The 25,789-nt window shown below is 38.3% G+C and overlaps 1 protein-coding gene across 3 annotated transcripts; it reads right to left on the bottom strand.

Annotated features, from left to right (window-relative positions):
• LOC5574445 (cell wall integrity transcriptional regulator CAS5) lies at positions 1-25,789 on the bottom strand. Of its 3 annotated transcripts, none has more exons than XM_021850015.1 (2): positions 25,720-25,789; positions 1-1,821 (listed from the first exon to the last, which is right to left on the bottom strand). In XM_021850015.1, exons 1-2 carry the CDS (start codon positions 25,735-25,737, stop codon positions 271-273), a joined length of 1,569 nt encoding a protein of 522 aa, XP_021705707.1. In that variant the 5' UTR covers positions 25,738-25,789; the 3' UTR covers positions 1-270. The 3 variants fall into 3 exon arrangements, with proteins under 3 accessions (XP_021705707.1, XP_021705708.1, XP_001661460.1); XM_021850016.1 differs by having other exon boundaries at positions 25,716-25,786; XM_001661410.2 differs by lacking the exon at positions 25,720-25,789 and adding an exon at positions 19,982-20,277.

Here is a 25,789-nt window from a genome sequence, read left to right as displayed (position 1 = left end):
TCATAATAAAACATGAACGCTTCCTGACTGCGCACGGGTATCGAATACTAATCAGCTTAAAATTATTCACTTTATTTTGCGTATAACAACTATAGTTTATTTACAACAAGGTTGGTAACCCATTTGACATTATCACACATTCGTTACAAGCAGACGCCAAGTTTGATCGTTATCGTGGGTGGCTTCCCGAAGCACAAACCCAACGCAAAAGGAGGCATTACAACGATTAAATCTCCTTTCGAGGACACGAACAATGACACTGACTACGGACTACGGAAAAAGCAATTGTAGTTGGTTGAATGCACCCCAGGTTAAGCCCGCTATTGAACCGAACACTTCAAGAATTAATATTCCGACCGTTGCTATGCTTTGCATGTTCATTCGTTCGGTGGCTGAAATACGGCTTGCACGGCTAGAGACGTTGTTATCAATGACTTCCTCACCGGCTATTCCAATGTCGTCCTTGTTGCCATACTCATCGTCGTCATCATCGTCGTCGGCGTCGTCGTCGTTGTCGTCCTCGTTGTTGGCGTCGCTTCCGCCCTCGCCATCATCACCTGCATCCCCGCCAGCAGAATAATTGTCATTTCCGTCTTTTTGTTCAATCGTGTTCGAGATTGAATTTCCATCGCCTGTAGATGCGTTTCGACCATTAATTACTAGTTGAGCATAGTTGTTGAATGCGTTCTGAAACACTAGGGCAGCTCGGCGTTCCTTACTCCTGGGATGCAGAGCCAATAAATTACTAGACAGACGAGATAAATGCGGCGGTAAAGGAAAATTATTTTCTTCATTATTTTTTGCCGTGCCATAATTTTCCAGCATCATCGAGCCACCACTTGTCGTTTCTGTTTCCAATGAATTGACGATTTTGCGGCCTCTTCTTCTACGTTCGGCGACTAGTTGTACAAGTGGAACCAGAGAAGAGACGGCTTGTATTGTTCTAGCTCGAAATTGATTGCGAGTCTCATTTAGCCGCTTGGAGATGTGTTCTAATCTTTTCGCTAGAAACCCTTTTTCTGCCTGAATAGGACCAATAATGCCAGACTCATTTGCTTCGAAAGCATAATCGCTGTCGAGATGAAATGATACTTTTGGCTGGTTAGATTCCTCAATAGGCAATGCTAATCCCACAAATTCCGAACTAGTTTCAACTTGGTCATTGTTTTTATTTTCCGTCGTCTGATAAACTGCATCTGATGAGATTTCTTTGTCTCCTAATGCTGATTCGTCGTGATTCATTTTTTCAGGAGGTGGAGTTTCGCTTGTATTGGAAAACAATTTGGACTCATCGTCAACGACGGCCGCAACATTTGAACTGTTGGTGCTCTTGCTTGTTTCATTCCTAATAAATGGATTCATTAAGTTTTCGCTTGCAGCATCCTTTTCATGTGGTTGCATTTGTTCTTCTTGTTGGCGGTGATACAGTTGTCGATGTCGTTGCAAAGGAGCTATAAGACGCTGAAAGGCAGTCGTGATCCGTTCACGTGCTGATCCAATTATGTTGCCAATTATATCGGAATACATCTCGGTGCTATTGTTGTTGCTCCTCAGCCACGGAAATAACCGAAATCCTTTCACGTTGGAAAGGATTCCCGTCGGCGGTGTGGGTGTCGATTCATCTTGTTGTTCACTGACAGTGCTATTTTTGTCGTCATCCATTGGTTCCACTTCATAATTTTCAGATCGCGAATCCGCCCTAGGCTGGGAGCGAAAATCACTAACATGCGAACTTGGGTCGTCAGGAGTTGAGGATGAAAGTGAGTGAGCTACTTGAATCAGCAGGTTTTCAAGAAATGGCTTCGCCGCAATTATTTGTACCTGTTGAATGTGAAAAAATATTGCGTTTATTCTATGTAGCTAACTAGCATTTACAATATTTTCCTCTGCGTGAATAACTATTTATTAATTCTAGCAAATTTGGTTGTGGTCCATTCGTATTGTACTGTTTATGCTCCTGATAAGAAGGCACAGCTTAGTCTGTCGAATCTTACAGTAAAAAAATAGCACGTCATCCCACAGGATTTTTCTTAGGTTTTTTTTTTTCAAATATTACGTTACGCAATAGAGGGAGATCCACACAAAAATTTTGAATTTAAAAAAAATGTCAAATTTTGCATTACGTAATATTTGAATCGTCCCTTATAAAAACTTGCATATAGAGTAAAGTGGGGCAAAAGTTCGAGTGGGGCAAGAGTTTCTCTTTAAGATTTCTAGCTCAATTCAAAACAAATCTTATAAATGTCATGGTGGTTCGAATGCTATTCAAGTAAGAGACTTCCAAACCAAATATCATAAAAGTCGACTGAGATTTGGAAAAGTTATGGCTATTTGTTGTTTTTCGACGTGAATATTGTAATTTTTGGTCAAACTTTCGTTGCATGGAACCAATTGAAGATAAAATCTTTTTCAATATTTTATGTAAGGGCGTTTCTAGGCCTATCATGAGGTTGCTTTGAGGTGTATTAGTTTTTGCATAAATGCTTGAAAGCAATTTTTGGCCCATAGTGGGGCAAAAGTTCGAATCAGCGGGACAAAAGTTCGACCCATGTATAAAATCACGGAAAAATTTGCAAATTGCCTAAAATCCACATATTATCTTCAAATTTAGTTAAATTTGTCTGATCGTGTGAAAACTGTCACCAAAATTTTACATTTCCACTTAGTTTTGCAAAAAGTTGCTATTTTTGAGTAAATTACAATCAACCCGGTTTTGGGAAATTTTTTGATAACAATTTAGTGTGTAGTTTTCGTCAAACTTAAGTTTACGGCTGGTGTAAAGTATACCTGTCATAAAAGGATCGATATTTTGTGTTTTAGCCAGCGAACTTTTGCCCCACACTAGATTCGAACTCTTGCCCCACCGGTGGGGCAAAAGTTCGAATAAGACAATCAATTTTGAAACTGTTATAACTAAAAATGGGTAAATATTTTGACACAAGTTTGTTCAGCAAAATTATAGCCAATATGTTGAAGGTTCACTGTATGGTATTTGTTTTGTTTTAACTGCTATTGTTTTCCTGGAAACTTTCATTATACCACTAAGGTCGAACTTTTGCCCCACCTTACTCTACTAGCGCCATACAGTGAGCAGCGAATTGGGCTATGTACAGTGTTATGAATCACCTTGTCACGATTATTAGTCACTCTGTTTTGCATGCAATTCAAATGGAAATGACCTGTAATAGTGGGTGACCCATAATAGTGTGACCACTAGACTGAAGCAAATTTTAAAATTTTTGCTCCCCTATGCTTAAACGGTGTCAATTATGATGACAATCATTCTCTCAGAATTTGAAATGATTTGGAAGAAATTTGGTTGTACACACGCCATTTGAAGTTTATATGGAAATTACTATGAAAAGACAAACTTCTTATGTTAAATCCTCTAAGGCAGCGTCCATTTATTGCGTAACGCTAAAATAGGGAATTTTTGACCCCCGTAATGCTTTTTTTTATTAAAAATTTCAAATTTTTGTGTGAGTCGTAACGCTTAAGCCTACTCCCCCCTCCCCCTAAAGCGTTACGTAATTTGTGGATGCCACCTAACTTCGTATCATAGGGGAAGGGGTGGTAAAATTAACAACTTAAGGATATCATCTTGTTTATGATAGAAAAACGAGGATTTTGTATAGTTTTATCGCACAACATCAAAAATAGGAATGTATCTATACTGCCCATAACTGCAAAACAGTCACGTTCGACATTTTTGACAAATTGGAGTTAATACCATGGAGAGTCATAAAATGACAAATACTTTCGATCAACTTAATCATCAATCAATCAATCAGTAAGTTGATCGAAAGTATTTGTCATTTTATGACTCTCCATGGTATTAACTCCAATTTGTCAAAAATGTCGAATGTGACTGTTTTGCAGTTATGGGCAGTATAGCATCGATACGAATTCAGACTGAAATAGCTAAATTTTCACATATATTATCACCAGCAAAAAACGATGCAAATGTTCATTTTACCGGCACTATGTGGGTGAAATGAACAGCTGTTGGTGGTAAAATGAACATCATGCAAAAATCGTGGGCAAACAAATATTTTTGAAAACTGTCATTGCATTCCCGAAAATATATTCAATAATGATTGTAACCCGTTCAAAAAGAAATCTAATTGACATCATATCATAACGGTATACACCTTACTGAAAAATCTGAAGACTCCAGAGCTTAAAGTTACGTCAGTTCTAACGTGGTTTTCTAACATCTTAGTTTTCGATGATATTTTCACTTCAATTAAGCTTCGTATTAACCCGATCACTCCGATTCAAGGCTGGTTTGCTACTGACAAAAAAAGAAATCGCCTATCTCGATGCGTGGAAAATTTCTTCCCAGAAATGGTCCAGAAAATCACATTTTTCTGATCGCAGTACGCAGTTGAAAAGAAATGTCATTTCAAAGGGGCCGCTCTGTAGAAAAATTCTTGACCTATTCAGTCGAGGAATTTCTTTAGTTTTCTTGAGCGAAACAGCAGACTTAGCTTTATGCTCTAAATCATCCGTGCGTGATAAAAATTCAATCAAATTTGTTTATTCTCTGTAAAAGGCACGGTGTTCATTTTGCCACCACTTCCCCTAACAAACTTTGCAAACGTGAAAAAACTCTTCTTATATAAAATCTTCCCAGCTACAACTTTGCCGAAGACTTCATTTTGATTGATCGTGAGGATAATTTGTTAGTATTTATAACAAAGTCTAAATCATGCTGAGATGATCATTTAATTACTTTCAGAGCAACACTGCCTTTTTGCTGTAGAACATAGTAGCATGGATTACTTTGATCTATTCTACCCGCCAGGAGCACCACTGTTGCCTGCCAAAAAGTTATCCTGACGTCCAATCAAAATGTGATATTCGACAAAGTTTTAGCTGGAAGGATTTCACAATTAATTGACTCTTTATTATGGGGAAATTTAGCCCGAGGCTGGTTCATCCCCGTCCATACAATATTATGACGAAGAGATAGAGGGCTGAACATAAAAGGTTGACGTTTTCCATAGTAATCTCCATATGAACTTCAAATGGCGTGTGCACAGTCAAATTCCTTCGGGGTCGTCCATAAATGACGTAGCTTTTTGGGAAGAGAGGAGGGCGGGTTCACGAATTTGTGACGAGGGGGAGAGAGGTGTCCAAAATAGTAGACATAACATTTAGAACAAAGTCGGTAAAAAAAAGGCGCGAAAAAAATCATTGACAAACAGTCTTTTATCACTTTTATTTTGTTTGAGTTTTTAACAAGTTTCAATATCACGATTCAACTTCAAAAAATCATATAATAAGATGACAAAATGTCTCTAATACATACAATAAAACAAAGCTTAGACAGCTTCAAATAAAAATGTGAATATGATATTGTATTTCTGTCCAAAATAATGAATTAATAAACAATCAATTTAAAAGTTTATTATGTAAACTATAAAAAATTCCTTCAAAAGAATAAAATATGCTCATTTAGGCAACTACTCATATTATCACAGTAAAACAAGATATGTATTCAGTGAATTATGTGTTCAATGTTGTCCACTCAGCTCATCGATTTGTTTTGATATATCAATATTTTTGGTGGAATAGCCTGAATTATTCATCCAGGCTGGATAAAAATGAAGACATCAAATTCGAGTGTTATCGAAATTGCCCTATCAATTATCTAAATCACAGAATTTCCACACATTTTTTCTACCTTTCTAGCTGTAAAGTTGTTTTATGTTTTCATGGTAACAACAGCAAAAGTACTGCAAATCAAACCTGTATGAAACTGTCTTGTTACTTAAACAAGAAATAAGTTTGTTCGAAATCATTGTACTTCGTTCGGCAAAATGAGTGATTTAGAATGAATATCGGCATTTTTTTAAGCTTTTACCGAGATCAACACCAACGAGCACATAACAAATTTTTTTGGTAGGTACTGAACAAGCGTTCAGAGATCTGCCAAGCTATGGATGTCAAAAATTGTTACGACATTAGAGAGCATTCCTAAATAAACCTCGTGACAGGTCTGGTGGAAGATCTTTTCAGAACAATAATAAATCTTCGAGCTGTTTAGTAGAATAGCTATAAGTAGATGATAAACCGAATTTAGTACTATACCATTTAATTCCACTAGAATTTGTATCCTTTGACAGATATGCGTATTTCGACCTCAACTGTAAGGTCGTCTTCAGTGTCGTGTATTAGTCGAGTCTAGTACACGACACTGAAGACGGCCTTACAGTTGAGGTCGAAATACGCGTATCTGCCAAAGGATACAAACTCTAGTGGAATTAAATGGTATAGTACTTAATTCGGTTTTTCATCTACTTTTCAGAATAATAATTTCCCAGAACATAGAGAATCTTTGAGTTCGTTGTAAATTGGCAAAGAAAGATAGCTGATAATAATAAATGGAACGATCTAAGAGCATTTCGTTGCAGATCGAGCTCTGTCCCAATTGAGACGTAACACTTGATGAAAAATACTTGGGAAAAGAAGGGAAAACTTATTTGCAAAATTTTGACAGCTCTCAAAGAAGATTTATTATTACAGCATAATGCAAAAAAGCCTGTTTACGAGAGCAGATTTGTTTTTCGTTTAAAATGTTTAAGGCTTTAACGCAAAGCAAAAACTTTTCACCGCATAACCCGAATAAACAACACATTTTTAAAAGGGAATATTCGTGGCAAAATTTTTGAACGATTGCTAATTAATTTTAATTTCGGATGTGTGAATCAAAAACATCGTCTATTACCAAAAGAAGGGAAAATTTGTGATTGAAATAATATGTTTTTTCCAGCATATCTCAAAAGGAGATCATGTGTCCGTAAAAAAATCTATGTTGAAATACTGGCAAGCTTTAAACTAATGATCATTCTAACAGCACGCCTTGCAAGAATTGATAAAACAGCAGAATATAAACACTTAAAGCTTTACTAAATGTTATCTTATAACAATATAAATATAGAGAACAGCATATTTTTAAAGGAAGGCAAAATTTATGGTCGAAACCATAGAAGATTCAACGTCAAAAATTATAGCGGCATCGAAAATTGCGTTCAGTTTCGTCGGAGTAGTGCAGTAATCAATTTCTCTTTCCGCTGATAACTTGAGCAGATCAATGTTATCGTTGGCCGCCCTTATATCAGTTATAAGTCTAAAAAATATATATAGTTATAAGTCTAAAAAATATAGCCCCAAAGAACAGCCTATGTATAAAAAAAGGTGAAATTTATTCAAATTTTAAATCAACAGTTCATATAGGGTAGGTGTATCAGTTATGGCCATAGTGGTTCCCTATTTCGCCATACGTGATATCTTGAATGCCTTCACATTTTGAAATTTTGTTTGTGTTTTAGCAGTAAGATAAAGGATAAATCTTGATGTTAAAACATTAAGAAAGATTAAAAATGTAAAAGTTATCCATATTTTGCATATGGCCAAATAGGGAACCACTATGGCCATAACTGGTACACTTTCCCTACCTATAATTATGGTTATATCATATTTAGACAGAACATCTAATGCTTGGAAGAAGGTTAAATTTGTGCTAAAATTCAAAATCTTCAGTGCAAAATTGTATTTCATTAGCGCATCTCAAAAGAAGAATTAATATTTGAAAGAAAGGTATTTTTTGAATAAATAATAAAATACTATTGTCAATAACTTTCCTAATATGCTTTATTTTATTCAAGAAATATTATTCAGTTGAATAAAGTATAATTTTTTGCATCAATTGACTGATGTCGAAAATTCATTATGCCAAACGACTATTATGCCAAACAACCATTATGCCAAACGACTCTATGCCAAATTACCATTATACCAAATGACCATTATGCCAAATGACCTACCTCCGTTCAAAATTGTTTTCCAAATGACTTTTGAGCGTCACGGTATATCAGACTATTTTTCATCAGATTATCCTAACGTTTCAGTTAGTAATTAGGCTGATACAAATATCAATTTTCTTTTATTTCCGAGACCACTTGGAAGGTACGAGGGATAAATAAGGAACAAAAAAATAAAAATAAAAAAAAATTTATTTTTTCGAATTTTTATTTTTAACGATAGGTAATTGTTAAACTTTTTCCAATCGTCATCTGGATGACCCTTAACGCAGGTAGATCATCTTTTCGTGGTGCGTTATAGGGTAAAGATCTACCTGTGAAACCTAGTCCTGACTGCTTCAAACGAAGAGAACAGTATATTACAGTAATCAAAAGAACATTTTTTAGTCCTTGTTACATTTTTAAACATTGTTGAAAGTGACACGTCTCGGTTTTCCCAGTTGCCGAGAATGATCTTGAGACAAGGAAAAAAATGAGTCGAATTCAACAATATGTTTTCTAATCTTTTATTTATTTAGTTCTCTAGTTTGAAGAAGTGAGGACTAGGATTCTGATGCATGGACAATATCGGTGTAATTTCTTGGCTTTATCAAGGGATCCGATTTTGAGTGATAAAGGGGCGCGCCTGTGGAGAGTGTACCCACCATATTTTTCAAAGGGTATAAATTGCGGAACCTTTCAATTAAACTCCTTTCCTGCGATCAAGTTAGGAATTACAACTGTAAGAAAACCGAATACTTCATCACTTCTCAATAGTGATAAGGTAACACGACATGCACTAAACAAAGGACACGGGATATACTACAATAGATCAAATCTCGCGTAACTTTTCAAAACGGCCTATCTAACAATTCACACATTTCGAGTAAATCGAGCTTGAAGGTTGTGAAAATATATTTTGAAACTGTATCAAAATGAAACAATTTTTCCCCACTGTGTTGCTTGTAGAGGGAAGCAGTGTAATAGAGTTCAACGTAAGAAATGAAATTTTGTCAATTTATTTGGAAATTACACTGAAATCTATAAAAACATCAGATAGGACGTTTTGACCAAAAATATGTACATAGGATAAATCACATAGGTCGTTCTGTTTCAACAATTGTTACATTGGACATTCACTTCGGTCATTTTGTTTCAGTTATACTGTCAACTCTCCCTAACTCGATATTGAAGGGACCATCGAGTTAGGGAGGTATCGAGTTATAGAACACAAAACCAGTGTAAATGCTATTCAAGGGATTATCGAGGTAGCCATGAAAACCAACTTTAGCTATGGTTCTCTAACTCGATATCGAGAAACGAAATATCGAGTTAGGGAGAGTTAACTGTAGTAACATCGGACATTTTGATTTGAGCACACAGCAAGCATGTTTTATTTCATTTTGTATCCACGTGCACTGAACTGATTCAACATTCAAGTTGATCTGCTCATTTTGTTGCAGTGTGATAATCGCAGGCACCAGCTGTGCTTTGTTTTGATTCATTTGAAGAAGGGACGAATGACCTTCGGGTTAAAGTCCCTCACAAACAACAACAATTTGATTCATTCAATGCCACGCCGTCACTTTTTCCCCTCCGTCTATGTGTCCTATGTAACAACACAAGGAGGGGAAACGTTGAGCTGTACATGGGACTTTTTGCTTTCTCGCTGTTTTTCTCTCAATCTTCCCCCCGTTTCAATGCTGGTTTTGCCCACACTTGTTCGTGTGTGAGTTACCCACTGCACGACGGGTGGTGACGACTGTGTTGCATTCGGCACCAGCCGTCGGCGCAAACAAGAAATAGCGGTGGGAAATGATGACGATGACGGCGCCGTCGATTGTGTTGTAGAAAACCAATGCCAAACAAATACATACAGCTTCTCCGCTCTTCGGTGAATGATTGCTCTGTAAATATATGTGCGCAAGTCGCGCATGCACGTTGCTCGTGTTGCTGCCGTGCCAAAACACAGTTTTGTGTACCTCGTTCTCTTTTTGTTATTTATTTGAACGTATTCAATATTGCGAGGCAGAGCGACTCTGGAAATATCGACATTTTGTTGCGGTGTGCTAATCGCAGACACCAGCTGTGCTTTGTTTTGATTCACTCAATCCCACGACGTCACTTCTTCCCTCCGTATATGTGTCCTATGTAACAACAGAAGGAGGGGAAACGTTGAGCTGTATGTAGAACATTTTGCTCTCTCACTGATTCTCCCTCAATTTTCCCCCCGTTTTTATGACGGTTTCGCCCACATGATCATGTGTGAGTTTCCCACTGCATGACGTGGTGGTGGTGACGGCTGTGTTGCAATCAGTACCAGCCGTCGGTTGAAACATCAAGAAATTGCGGTGGGGAATGATGACGATGACGACGCCGTCCATCTTGTTGTAGGAACTCGAGAAAGGAGCCCACGCCTAACACATACATACAGCTTCTCCTCTCTTCGGTGATTGATCGCTCTGCAACTATGTGTGAGGGCGCTGCCATAGTAAACGCGTCGAGCGACGCGTCCGCGTGTGCGAGCCCGCAAAGCAGAATATCAACAACAGGAAATCCTTTGATCGCATCGCGTTCGCGGACGCAGACGCGTTACTATGGCCTCACCGTGAGCAAGTCGCGCATGTGCGTTGCTCGTGTTGCTGCCGTGAAGCATATTTATATGCTTGATCGATCATGCATCTGAATCAGATTGATACAATGACATCATGATGCTCAATCTTGTGCTCAATATCATTCCCCTATATGCACGCAATGCACTAATAATATGAAAAAAGAAGTTGCAGCTGATCCAATCCAGCGAAACGGTAAAACATGGTTTGGCAAAATGACCAAAATACAGATTTGTGTAACTCATTCCCTTTTTCTCACTTGAGCATTTTCAATTTTGCGAGGCAGTGCGACTCTGAAAATATCGACTGAAATGATTGAGAAGCAGTTATTATGGCATTCTATACATCAGACACGCTTCTACAAATCATTCTACCTTTTAAACTCCATTTCAAAGCTTTATTCAGGAATGTCCAATGTAACATTAGAATCGTGTTTATTCATAAATGTTACATAGGACATGTGGTTGGTTCTCTGATCAAAGGTCCAATGTAACAATTGATTAAAAGTGATGCAGTTTTGAACATTGGTCATTTTGTTAAGCTTTTAATAGATTAATTTATTGTTAATATATCAGAACGAGTGTTCTAGTGTGCTGCTAAGTGGTGCAACGCAAATGATTTGCAATGATAATCTCGATTTGTTTACATTTGTTACTTAGGACGTTTTGAAAAGTTACGCGAGAAATGTTGGTCGCAGTGGTTTATGTTCCGAACCAGGGACGAAAAAAATCATGCTCACTATACTCAATTCACTGAATTTATGCCACCATCAAAGTAACCGCACCACCACCAATATGATTGTACCAATGAAGATGGCACAAAAGTAGATGGGCAAAACAAACAATGATGCCCGTATGTCGTTGGTGTTTTTGATTATCAGAAGCAGAAGAGTGTCAGTTTTAGAAAATTGATTATCAATGAGGATCAAATTAATTAAAAAATATGCTGCTATACGGGTAATGAAGGATCCGATGCATGGAATGGATTATATTGAGGCGTCTTTAGTGTGCCTCGTGCAAAAATTACATCTTCCCGAAGCGGAATGTAAAAAAGTCAAGCTGGTTAGAATGAATATCATTTTTTGTTTCCGATTATCAAAAAGCGGTTGAGTAGCAGCAGGTTAAAAGGAAACTGACAATCTTGCGCAAGCGCTTTGCCAATCTTTGTTGTGTTGTCAAGGTGAGGATAAAAACAAATAAAAATCAACGAAGATTCTACCCAGCAAATATCAATGTAGGCGAGGGTAGATTGAGTATTTGCGTCCCTGTTCCGAACAGAAAAAAAAAATCGTCATCTGGATCATTATTTTACCGGTTTTTTACTGTAAAAAATTAAAAACCCTAACTGATGTCAAAAAAAAATTATTTTTTTCTCCCCTTCAAAATTTTTGGATTTTTAAGGGGGGGGGGGTGACATAAAAGAAAATTAATAGTTGTATCAGCCTGATGGAATTTCTGAATTTCATTGTTTATAGTGGAAACTAGAATGATGCAATGTTTGATATTTAGGCTCCCCTTTGCTTAAACGGTTTTTATTATGGTAAATTGCATCCTCCCTAAGTTTTAAACGATTCCGCATTCCAAATTTCCCATTTTGAAAAAATGGTATAAATTTAATGTTTAAATAGTTTTTAAAACAATCAATTTGACTGAAAAATATTATCCTACAAACTAGTTTGTCTTGTTTTTAATTATGAATCGTGGTTTACGGCTAACCAGCCGAGTGGAAGTTTAACAACTACCGAAAAGCTAAACATTATATATAATTTGCAATTGGATTAGATGGACAAATTGATGTGAAGATTTGCGAAAAAGTTACACGTCTTCTCAGTGAGAATCGAACTCACGACTCCCTGATCTCTAGTTAGGGCGCGTTACCCCTACGCCATGAGAGGATTCATGAACGCAGAAGTTAACCTGAATTCGATTTCAGCTCAATAATCACGATAACATAACTTTTTAACATAATTAGCTTTTCGGTAGTTATTAAACTTCCATTCGGCTGGTTAGCCGTAAACCACGATTCATAATTAAAAACAAGTATTTATCGAGCAACGGACTCATGTTCCGTAAGGGATCGTTCAAATATTACGTAACGCAACAGGGGGAGGGAGGGGGTCTTACATTGTGTTACGGTCCATACACAAATTTAAAATTTTCCATACAAAAGCTGTTACGTGGGGGAGGGAGGGGGTCTGAAATTGGAAAATTTTGCGTTACGTAATATTTGAATGAACCCTAACCGGTCGTTTGAGAACGTCGCGACCCATTGGAAGCCCACACAATAGAAACCTCAGCCAGTACAGTTGCTGGCTAGTGTTGTGTGCTATTTCATTACCTAAAAAAATATGCGCTCTCGGGCTAGGCATTGGATATAAATAGAAAGCGTTGTGTTTGGATATATATATTGGATAGCTAATTATGTTAAAAAGTTGTGTTAACGTGATTATTGAGCTGAAATCGAATTCAGGTTAACTTCTGCGTTCATGAGTCATCTCATTGCGTTGGGGTAACGCGCCCTAACTAGAGATCAGGGAGTCGTGAGTTCGATTCTCACTGAGAAGACGTGTAACTTTTTCGCAAATCTTCACATCAATTTGTCCATCTAATCCAATTGCAAAGTATATGTAATGTTTAGCTTTTCGGTAGTTGTTTTGTTGGTTTGTCTTAAAAAATTGAACAATTTTGTCAAAAAGTTATTTCAAATCCAAAATTTCTGTATTTTTGTCAAAATGTTGGACTGGCGATAACTTAAAATTTGTTTATCTTAAGCTGAAAATTTCTAGCTGAGAATACTATTTTTGAGCTACGGTGAAAATTTTAGGTCAATCGGAGCATTACAGGCCGAGAAACAAGCTTCCAAACATGATAATTTTGTATAGAAAACGACCAAAGCGTACTTTATTCTTTTCAGTATGTAGCCCTTAGAATAGATCGAAAAGATCGAGTAAGAAGCAAAGAGATGAAAGCGTTCGAACTATCGACAATCGTTACACATTTTGTATGCCGTAAAACGGGGTACCGTAATTTCGGGTGAAATTGATCATTTTTCACGGTTTTTCTTGTCCGTTTTCTATAATGTTGACAATGCCAAACAATTGAAAGCAAGAAAACAAGTACGAAGGTGAGTCTCATTGACTCATGTACCGAAATTTTCTAACAAATGTCATTTTAGTGCTAAGAAATATCTCTAAAATAAAAAATCGGGAAATCTCATTTCGGGGTGAAATTGATCACTTGTCAATGCGATTATTGTTAGTTTTGAAACCAACTCTGTATAATAAATTTGAGGTCCTGAATCCGAATAAGCTTGCTAAATTCTTAACAATACAATAATTATAGAAATAATGAGCAAGCAACCGGATGTCGCAGCGGCATACGCGCAGCAACTCGAGGCTGCATTACCGGATGACGGTGAGCTGGACGAAGCCCCTCTTGAGGACTGCTGGAGAACAGTAAAAGCAGCCATCAACGATGCAGCTGAGAGCAACGTCGGGTACGTGGGACGGAGTCGACGGAACGATTGGTTCGACGAGGAGTGCCAGGAGGTTTTGAAGGAGAAGAATGCAGCGCGGGCGGTCATGCTGCAGCAAGGGACCCGGCAGAACGTGGAACGCTATAAACAGAAACGGCAACAGCAGACCCGCCTCTTTCGGGAGAAAAAACGCCGCCTGGAGGAGACGGAGTGCGAGGAGATGGAACAGCTGTGCCGGTCTCAGGAAACGCGTAGGTTCTATCAGAAGCTCAACGCATCCCGCAACGGCTTCGTGCCGCGAGCCGAGATGTGCAGGGATAAGGATGGGAGCATTCTGACGGACGAGCGTGAGGTGATCGAAAGGTGGAAGCAGCACTTCGACGAGCACCTGAATGGTGCTGAGAGCACAGGCAATGAAGGACGGGACAACGGAGGAAATGCCTTCGTCAGTACTGCGGAAGATGGAAACCAACCAGCCCCCACTTTGAGGGAGGTTAAGGATGCCATTCACCAGCTCAAGAACAATAAAGCTGCTGGTAAGGATGGTATCGGAGCTGAACTCATAAAGATGGGTCCGGAAAGGCTGGCCATTTGTCTGCACCGGCTGATAGGCACAATCTGGGAAACAGAACAGCTACCGGAGGAGTGGAAGGAAGGGGTAATCTGCCCCATCTACAAGAAAGGCGACAAGTTAGACTGTGAGAACTTTCGAGCGATCACCATTCTAAATGCGGCCTACAAAGTATTATCCCAGATCATCTTCCGTCGTTTGTCACCCGTAGTAAACGAGTTCGTGGGAAGTTATCAAGCCGGCTTCGTTGACGGCCGATCGACAACGGACCAGATCTTTACTGTACGGCAAATCCTCCAAAAATGTCGTGAATACCAGGTCCCAACGCATCACCTTTTCATCGATTTCAAGGCGGCATACGACAGTATCGACCGCGTAGAGCTATGGAAAATCATGGACGAGAACAACTTTCCCGGGAAGCTCACGAGACTGATAAGAGCGACGATGGAAGGTGTGCAAAATTGTGTGAAGGTTTCAGGCGAACACTCCAGTTCGTTCGGATCCCACCGGGGACTACGACAAGGTGATGGACTTTCGTGCCTGTTCAATATTGCGCTAGAAGGTGTTATGCGGAGAGCCGGGCTTAACAGCCGGGGTACGATTTTTACGAGATCCAGTCAATTTGTTTGCTTCGCGGATGATATGGACATCGTCGGCCGAACATTTGAAAAGGTGGCAGACCTGTACACCCGCCTGAAACGCGATGCAGCAAAAGTTGGACTGGTGGTGAATGCGGCCAAGACAAAGTACATGCTAGCTGGTGGGGCCGAGCGCGGCAGGGCTCGCCTAGGTAGCAGTGTTACGATAGACGGGGATACGTTCGAGGTGGTCGACGAGTTCGTCTACCTTGGATCCTTGCTGACGGCTGACAATAACGTTAGCCGTGAAATACGGAGGCGCATCATCAGTGGAAGTCGGGCCTACTATGGCCTCCAGAAGAAGCTGCGGTCAAAAAAGATTCACGCCCGCACCAAATGTACCATGTACAAAACGCTCATAAGGCCGGTAGTCCTCTACGAGCATGAAACGTGGACGATGCTCGAGGAGGACCTGCAAGCACTTGGAGTCTTCGAACGTCGGGTGCTTAGGACGATCTTCGGCGGTGTGCAGGAGAACGGTGTGTGGCGGCGAAGGATGAACCACGATCTCGCCCAACTCTACGGCGAACCCAGTATCCAGAAGGTGGCCAAAGCTGGAAGGATACGATGGGCAGGGCATGTTGCAAGAATGCCGGACAGCAACCCTGCAAAGATGGTGTTCGCTTCGGATCCGGTTGGTACAAGAAGGCGTGGAGCGCAGCGAGCTAGGTGGGCGGATCAAGTGCGTATCGATTTGGCGAGCGTGGGGCAGAACCGAGGATGGAGAGATGCGGCCACGAACCGAGTATTGTGGCGTGAAATTGTTGATTCAGTGTTATCTGTGTAGATGTTAACTAAATAAATGAATGAGAAACAATGAATAGTTAAATATCAAGAATTACGCGAAAAACGCCTAAATGTATGCAATTTCCTAAGGAATATCTCGATATCTAACAGAAATTCAATAATTTCCACCGAATGACCAAATTGGTACTAAGTTTTGGTTATGAAATCTGGTTTAGGGACATATATCAAGCATCCTCACAAACTTTCGGGTTTATACCATGTTTAAATCCTTGTTTAGAACTAGAAGTTTATGGATGTTTGTCAATATTGCACCGCACATGATATTGGAATTTTACATTATTTTCATAGAAATAAACATTTTTTAACGCAAAACACTTGACAACACACAATTCAACAATAGTTACGACAAACAACGTTCATTTACTGCAGGTTACATTGATATTTGTACTCCATTAGGAAGAAATAAAATCGAGTGACACGATGATCAATTTCACCCTACTGATCAATTTCACCCGAATTTGCGGTAACTTTGATAGTTATTTTGGAAGAAAATTTAAAAATGTCTGCATTCTATTTTGAATATTTTTTAAATTATTTAATATTATTAAAACAAATACTGGTATTTTATACATCGATTGTAGTTGAAAGTTTTAAGGGGCCCAGATATCCGTAGCGGTAAACGCGCAGCTATTCAGCAAGACCAAGCTGAGGGTCGTGGGTTCGAATCCTTCTGGTCGAGGATCTTTTCGGGTTGGAAATTTTCTCGACTTCCCAGGGCATAGAGTATCTTCGTACCTGCCACACGATATACGCATGCAAAAATGGTCATTGGCACAGTAAGCTCTCAGTTAATAACTGTGGAAGTGCTCATAAGAACACTAAGCTGAGCAGCAGGCTCTGTCCTAGTGGGGACGTAATGCCAGAAAGAAGAAGAAGTTGAAAGTTTGCATAACGGTTCATTTTGAGTGCACCAATTTCATCTATTCGAAAGTCAATTGACGATTTTGGGATAACTTTGATAATGGGTATGAAATACATAAAAATCCGCAACCAAACTACCGTTTTACATCATTACAGTTGGAACTTCATTGGAGAAAATTACTGAAGAATGTGAATTGGATTTTATTCATTGAGGAACAGAATTACTAGAAAAAATCACCTATAGAAATATTTTAGAATAAAACAAACACGTATTTCAGAAACTATACTGATTTATTATTATGTTTCGACATTGAATTAAACATAAATCAGTCGTTTATAGAATATACCTAAGTACAGGGGATAGACAAAATGATTGAGATAGGCAAACTTTTGTCTAAATTCAAATGCTTATAACTTTATGAAAAATCCCATGAATGAATCCCATGAAGGAAATTGAACGACTCCGGAAGCAGTCGACGGAAAATTTGGTCTAGTTTTAGAAACTTGCTTGGCCATGCATATTGGCCACCAGACACGGAGATGTTCCAGATTTTCTGAGGTCATGACCAAACGGTATTTTTCTGTCGCTTGTAATTTTCTGCGTTGTGAAGTTGTATAGATGTTTACAATTTTCCTAGAAATTAGAACTAATAGGAAGTTTAATGCCGGTGGACGCATAAAGGTTCGTTGAAAATCTTCAGAAATATGACCATTTCCGTAAAACTGTAAAACATCCAAGTGGACATCAAATTTCAAAATGATGGTTCCTGCAGCATATTCATAACCATTAGATGCACTGACCACTCCATAGTAAGCTCCAGGTGCCCTACGGAAAGTGGTTAATTAGGAACATATCTGGAATCATACCAATATCAATCATCAAATCAATCAATATCAAACTTCAAGATTTTCAAAGGTTTTGGCTCCCAAAGTATTTTCAGCACAACTGGCTGCCAAGACCACTCTATAGTAGGTTCCAGGTGCCCCGGGGGATGTGACCAATTCAAAATATGTCCGGAATTACATCATTATGGGTATACAACAGATTTTTGAATGATGCTTTTGGAATTTCTATGACCACTGTTTAGTAGGCAGTGTTGCTCAGACTCATTTCCCCGAAAATAACATCTTCCGAACTACGAAGCCACGAACTACTACAACCATGCTCTATCCTCCTAAGATAGAATGGTTAAGCTTGAGTACTGCACACAAAATCGATCAATTTCGATCCCAGAGAGCCACAATTCAAGTTTCGGTGAAATGAAATGAATGAGTGAGTGAGTGCGAATCATTTCACCGAAACTTGAATTGCGGCCCACCGAGATCGAAACTGTCGGATCCCATGTGCAACACTCAAGCCCAACCACCTCCCCCTCCATCTCAGGAATACAACGCACAGTTATAACAGTTCATGGCTTCACAATTCGAATTTCGGGGAAATGAGACTAATCAACACTGTTAGTAGGTCCCAGGTGCCATGAGGGAAGTGGTCAATAAGTAACCTGTCTGGAATCATATCAATATGGATATCAAACTTAAAGATTTTAAGTGATGCTCTCTGGAGCATTTCCAGAACCAGCGACTGCCAGACCACTGTATAACAGGTTCCAAGTACCCCGGGGATGTGGTCATGTTCTGAATTGGCCACTTATCCAGGGGTCCCTGAAGTCTACTATTGAGTGATTATTATATATTGTGGTTCTGAAAATGTTCCACATCCACATCACTGTTCATGGTAGATGGAGATTCTAAAACTGCCTACGGAATATGAATTTTAAAAATATTGAAATTTGTTACCCACATTGATATTATTCCGAACATGTGTGAAATTGGCCACTTCCATCGGGGTACCTAAAACCTGCTATACAGTGGTCATGGCAGCCGGTGGTTCTGGAAGTACTTTCGGAAACTTCACAATATTGATATTTGATACCCATATTGATGTAATTCCGGACATGTTTTGAATTGGCCACATCCCCCGGAACGCCTGGAACCTACTATAGAGTGGTCGTGGTGGCCGGTGGTTCTGGAAATGCTTCCGGAATTATCACCTTGAAAAATCTTGAAATTTGACGCATATATTGATATGGTTCCTAATTGGCCACTTCCCCAAGGCACCTGGAACCTACTATAGAATGTTCATTGCGTCTAATGATTCAGAAGCATAATCTTGAAGTTCGATGCTCACTTGGATAAATATATGGAGGTAGATTATTAGGTAGGGTAAGTGTTCCCTTAGTTGTGGGTGTTCCTATAGTTGTGGTATTGCCGTTTTCACTGATTTTATTACATAAGCCACAAAACCGACACTGCCAATCGACGTAATGGTCTGTTGATACACGGAATAGTCGAAAAGAGTGTTTAAATCACTTAAAAACTGATGAAATATCACTAAAATTACTAAAACTTTTCTTACTTGTACCAATAGTTGCGGTAAAGTGTTCCTATAGTAGAGGATCCCATAAGAAAACAATGGATACCGCAACTATAGGAACACAAATTAAAATATACCGCAACTAAAGGAACGGTGTACCAATAGTGGAGGTATTATTTTTCACTGACATGCCGTGGATTACTGCGATGAAATCATTTTTCTCATTAAGTCAATGGTCGTTACTTCCCGTTACAACATCAACATGTACATTAATCGCGCTTCTTGAATTTAGGCGTCCAAATGAAGTTCAATCGTGCTTAGTACCTCCACTATTGGTACATCTACCCTAAAAGTGGAAAAATCCTCAAAATCATTAAACTTTTATTCGCGAACAGTTAATCGCTTGCGCACGTGCAACACGATGCATTATTCGCGGAGCGTAGTTTGTTGTGATAACTTGACGACAAAAAGTTAATCGTTGTTGCTATGATCGCAGGATAAAGAACAACGCGAGGCACCATGGATTTTGTCATGATCACTAGATTTCCATCCTTGCTCTTTACCTTTGAATTCGCTTTGCTCAACTCATTATAAGAAATTATGTTATTTCGTTTAGTATGTTATGGGTCCAGCACTATCGAAGTTACCCGCAGTATTAAAGATATCCCGTTTTACGGTACTTTTATCACTTTCAAATGTCGGAACGTGCCTCTGATGTCTCCTGATGTCAAAATTTCGCTACTTCGCTAATTGGGCACAAAATGTAAGTATTCACCGAAATCAATCATGATGCGTAAAATTACGTTTATTTTAAAAATACTTGCGGTCGTACTAACCATACATATCAATAATATAAAGTTCGTTGCCTTCATGTTCACTATCTAGCCTAGGTTGATCACGCGTTATATGACACTTTTAACTGGATTAAATTCCTATTTCAATTCAGCATTTCCAAAACAAATGCAGTACTTCCGATAGCTGGTATTCAACACATATCCGAACGAATATCGAAAAAGCGAAAGTGTACACTCCAGGCTTACAAATCACACTGAACTTGAATAAAGACAAATCACAATTGCAATCTACATACACCCCAAGCTCGGAACAACCGTCGAACCCCACTCCTATTCAAATTGAATTACCAAAAAGCTGGGCAGTTTGTAGCGTGCGTTCGATTCCTGCACCCCTATCGACCAAGCATCTTCAAACGTCGAGCCACGGGCAAAGTCGCACTATTCCGGCCGCCCTGAACGTGAGCACCTTGTACGTGACTCTTTGTAATCTCATGCAGAAACGTACATCAAGCGGGTGGTAATTATACGTCATTGATTGGCTGAATAACTGACGAACTGTTTGTTGACCCAAACTGAACAATGATACCGTGATCGAAAATGTGTATTATTCCTACATTAGAACAACGAAACAGAAAGTTCTTCGACTTGCCCAGTAGTTTTCCATGTAGAACCACAACTGGTATAGTTTTTTACAATGTAAGACACCCAATGTAGGTATGTAGCATTTTGAAAAATACGAATCCTCAGTAATTGCCAACATTTTCTGAAGTAAAATTTTCCATTCACCTCGCATCAAACGTTTCATTTCAATTGAACATATAAAACTACAAATTGATCATATAAACTACAAAGGCGTACAAAGGTTAAACTTACTTAACCTTCCGGTTGTAGCGCAGTTGACCACCGACAGAAGCGTGGTTGCTTTATACGAAAAGCGATGTTTTTCCTCCTGTGTTATACAAAATACAACCGCGCGACTATTGAAGTGTTTAACAACAGGAGTAAAACTGGTTAACATAATTTATTTTAGAAGTACAACTCATCGTCTACACAAAATGCATGTGGTAAGAATATGTATTATAAATTGCATTGGAAACTGGACCCTATAAGTGCGAAATCGTGAATAAAAGTGATGGGTTACGTCGGATCGGTTTGGTGTCTTCACCGCACTTATTCGTCATCTCAAGCTGAATAAGTGCGGTGAAGACATCAGAGCGAGCAGACAATCTCCCGCACTTTTTATCGGAATCTCGCACTTATAATGAGCGCAATGCGCTATATGATCCCGTGGATATTATTGGCTTCTCAACCACCAAAGCACTGTGGTCCAGAAATCATGGGTTAATAGTTTGGTTTAGGAGATCAGAATATAAACTTCTATGCTGATGCATATAGACCAATATAACGTTCACCAAAGTTTTAGAACAATAGATTTGGAACAACTTTGTCGAAGAATCCAAATTCCTACCTCTTATGGTCCGGGAATTATGATTTTTTTTTATCAAATAAGTTAGGGTGGTCATGAAAGGTAATTTTTTTCACGATAACTTTTTATTTAATAATTTCTACCAAAAACCAAAATTTATATGCTAAAGAAAATAAAGAAATACATTTTTGCTAGAACAATCAATATAACTGTAGGAAAAGTCAAATTTAATCAAACAAACGAGCGCGCATCGTACCTTCGTGCTGTGCGTACACGAATTCTCTCTACTCTTGGAAGTTTCTTAAAAACTACCTAAAGCAATAAAACAGTACTTTTCAGTGCTACAAAAACAGTACTTTTCAGTGCTAAAATTTAAAACGATACTTTTCAGTGCTACTAAAACAGTACTTTTCAGTACTACTTTTTCTACTATTGATCCCTTTACGATCTTTGTTGTGGGTTTCAGTATTGATATGGACAAACGGGAGCGCCACCGAAAGCTCGACGCTCTGCTTTTGACGTTACTGAAAGAGTGAAGTGTTGGTTTGTTGGCTATGCCTACTAGATTGTCTGATTTACGATCGGGAGGCAACTTCACATTCTTTGGCTACTAGGATGCCGCTAAGTATATTCAAAACGCCACTGTAAGTATAGGGTTGTAATAATGCGGATTCACTACCACACATCCTCCCTCTTCTCACGAAATGTTAAAAAAAATTGAGCAGCGTTTTCTAAAAACAGCATTCATGACTTTTTTTTTTGCACAAAAAAATATAATATACAATTGGTATTTTGACTTATTGCAATATCATCATCGGTTAACAAATTTTGTAAACCAGTATTTGAAATTCTATCACTAAACTATACTTGCTATCTGAAATGCAATAAATGGTTTTCATGTCTTTTTTTTTAATTTGTGCGGAAACAAACTTTTTTTTTTGTATTATTTTTTTTGATTGGTGGTGATTGAATGATGAGTTCTTGAGCTTTAATGATATATGTTTTGTTTCAATATTTATAAATAAAAAATCACTAGACATTTTTATAAACATTTTGGAAATTTGTCATAGGAATGAGGTTTTGTTAATAAATTTATTTTTGATGAAACACACTTCGATAGATAGATCAGATAAAAAAGAGCTACTGTCGTTAACGATATGTTTGATTTGAGAATCATTTTGGATACACAACTAGCATTCAAGAATCATATGTTCTATGTCATCATTTGTATATGCGATTTTGGATTTTGTTTTCGCTGTATAATACCCTCACAATCAGAAGGGCGTTGAAATTATTTAATCGATTGAACGTCGTTCCATTCATAAGAACCATCTATGTTACAACCGTCTCTCTGAACTAATTTCGGACAAAATATTGCTGCAATGTGTGTTCAACAAAGTAGCATCAACGTTTGAATTTCATCGTGCTATATATACAATTCGCAGTACTTTCACGGAAATACTCACTCGAAAGCTTGGTTGACTTTAGTTATTTATTTTGGTATAACATATCTTGATCCTTTTGATTCTTATTCAAGACTAGGCCAAGGTTTACTCCCCACCCTTGTTTCTGAAGGCAGTCTGAATGGGGTTATCGAAGGAAACGTGAGTGTTGCTAGTATTCAATCTACGAAGTATACCGTAACTACGCTAACGCTAACATATAATGATCCTTTTGATTGTGAACCTAAGCTACCATATCATTGGGTTGCCAGTCGCCTGTCACGCACGCTTGTGAGCATCACTTTCGTTAGGTACAAATGTGCGACCACCAGTCACGGTGGGCAGTGTACACCACCATTGCTCATAACAAATATGCGACTATTAGCCGCACTAGGAACATCAATAAAACTTGATAGGAACAAATTTGCGATCACGAGTCGCGATAGCAACTTGAACAATTTGCGACCACCAAACACGCTAGCAACATCATTAACACTTTCGAAAAATAAATTTGCGACCACCAGTCGCGGTAGCAGGTGTACTTCACCATTGCTTAGAACAAATATCCGACCACCAGTCGCGCTAGCAACATCAATAACACTTGCTTGGAACAAATATGCGACCACCATTCGTGCTAGCAACATCAATAACACTTGCTAAAAACAAATTTGCGACCACCAGTCGCGGTAGCAACATCAATAACACTTGCTTAGAACAGATATGGGACCACCAGTCGAGCTAGCAAGTATGCATCACCATTACTTACAACAAATATGCGACCACCAGTCGCGCTAGCAACATCAAAAACACTTGCTTGAAACAAATATGCGACCACCAGTCGTGCTAGCAAGTGTACACCACCATTGCTGAGAACAAATATGCGACCACCAGTCGAGGTAGCAAGTATGCATCACCATTGCTTATAACAAATATGCGACCACCAGTCGTGCTAGCAAGTGTACACCACCATTGCTGAGAACAAATATGCGACCACCAGTCGCGGTAACAACATCTATAACACTTGCTTAGAACAAATATGCGACCACCAGTCGAGGTAGCAATATCAATAACACTTGCTAAAAACAACTTTGCGACCACTAGTTGCGCTAGCAACATCAATAACATTTGCTTGAAACAAATTTGCGTTAATCAATCGTTGTTGAAATAAGAAAAAAACTTTTGCTAGAGATATATTTGCGATCACTTGTCACAATGATGAAATCATAACTTTTTTTCAAAAAAAAATCATATATCTATGTACCTTTATTATTTTGCTTTGTATGCATGTCATGTGGATTCTAAAATATTAACACATTTATTTTTTTTTATAGTACTCTCAACTTTATCGTTATCGAATTATGTAACCATATTAATATTTGGTTATCATGGCTGCCTCGACGGTCCCTTGAATCACAGTTGCACTAATTTTGTATTCTGTAACTTGATACCGCCTTAAATCGATGGTTCGTGTCGAGATATAGAGAGACTGTGATGCTTTATTATTTTGGTATAAATGTCATCTGAATTCTTTAAACTAATTACGTTGGATGCGCGATTTGCAATCGCCAAATTACCACCTGTGCTGTATTCGAAAAGTAAGTTTTCTTTTAACAAATAATTTTACTAAATACAACAGTGTGACCAGCATGTATGTTATTAACATATTTTATTACTGTTTATTGAATAACTGTATCCACGCAATTTGAACTTTTATTTGCAGATGCAACTAATCTAATTGTTATAAGGTCTGTTGAACCACATTTCGTTTTCACTTCGATCGAAATTGAAAAAAATTGAAATATTTATCAAAACTAAGCCTAATGAATCAACATATATGCTGGCAATAGATTTGTTTTACCTAAAACTTGTTTATTCTATTTCTATCTTGTTTAGCTTTTATTAAAATATATGTTTGTTACAAGTACCTCTTGTAAATTGGCTTAGATGTAGTACAATTCAAGTCATCTATAAACGACAATAATTATGGCTTGTGAATTAAATGAAAAGGTGTGAAAGGTTTCAAATTTAACTGAAATTGTGACACACCAATATTAAATTGACATAATCAAAGACAAATTAAAGACCTCCATGTCCCTTGCAGTTGCCTAAAATTTTATGGCTCACAAGGTAATCTAGAATGCCGTGAAAAGTGTACTGCGATCTGTCAAACGTGGGTACCTTTTTTCACTACCGAGGGACCAAATGCAGTACTAGAAGTGGTACCCAAGCTGAGCCCGAGTGCGACGGACCTGGACATAATGCTATCAATAGAACAAAATTGGCTCAACCTTAGCAAATAGACACAATCTCCTTGTTCCCCATGCAGAAGGAAGTTCGCAAAATGTAAAACAAAAAACTACACACGCAAAAGCGATTATTGTCATATTCTATTCAAGCATCGATTATCTTTGTTGTAAAGCCAAAAATAAAACCACTGCTCTAGCTGTCAAGCTATTCCAGATGTTGAAAATTCATATCGTTTACTAAGAGTATGTTTTTTTTGGTACCTGTTGTACATTTATCCTTTTTTTATTATAGCGCTTAATCTTTTTCAAATTGACCCGCAGCTAAAGATATCCGCGAGATAATCGTCGAATAAAATCGACATAATTTTCAAATTTCCATCTTAGTGCTCTTTGAGAAAAATTGTTGAATTATGATCTCCCCAATCAGCATACATATCACGGGTCAATTCTGACTACCTGAGCTGATTGTGAGCCTTGGAAGATGGCCAAAATATTTAATTGGATAATTCTTGAAATGCACAATGCTTGGCATTTTGCATTTTTAACACATTTAACACATACAAAAACATAGCAAAGCATGCGTGACATTTACTGTTTGAACTATTTTCAACAAATCACTCATGCTCATTTTTTTTTACACAAAACACTGGAAGATACATTACTCACGAGAATCAGCTTCCACATTCCGATCCAGCAGCCAGACCTGGGTTAGATTATTGACTGCCAATCTTCAGTA

Source organism: Aedes aegypti, chromosome 3 (genome assembly GCF_002204515.2).
Source record: "Aedes aegypti strain LVP_AGWG chromosome 3, AaegL5.0 Primary Assembly, whole genome shotgun sequence".
In the NCBI taxonomy this organism is placed as follows: domain Eukaryota; kingdom Metazoa; phylum Arthropoda; class Insecta; order Diptera; family Culicidae; genus Aedes; species Aedes aegypti.
Note: the sequence above shows the minus strand (reverse complement) of the source record. Positions and strands in the feature narration are given on the sequence as shown.

Bases quoted from the DNA above. Each gene is read 5' to 3' on its own strand.
- LOC5574445 (XM_001661410.2), bottom strand. From the start codon at position 20,017: ATGAAGGCAACGAACTTTATATTATTGATATGTATG. The intron at 1,822-19,981 runs GTTAGTACGACC...CACATTCAACAG, and splicing joins TTATATTATTGATATGTATG to GTACAAATAATTGCGGCGAA.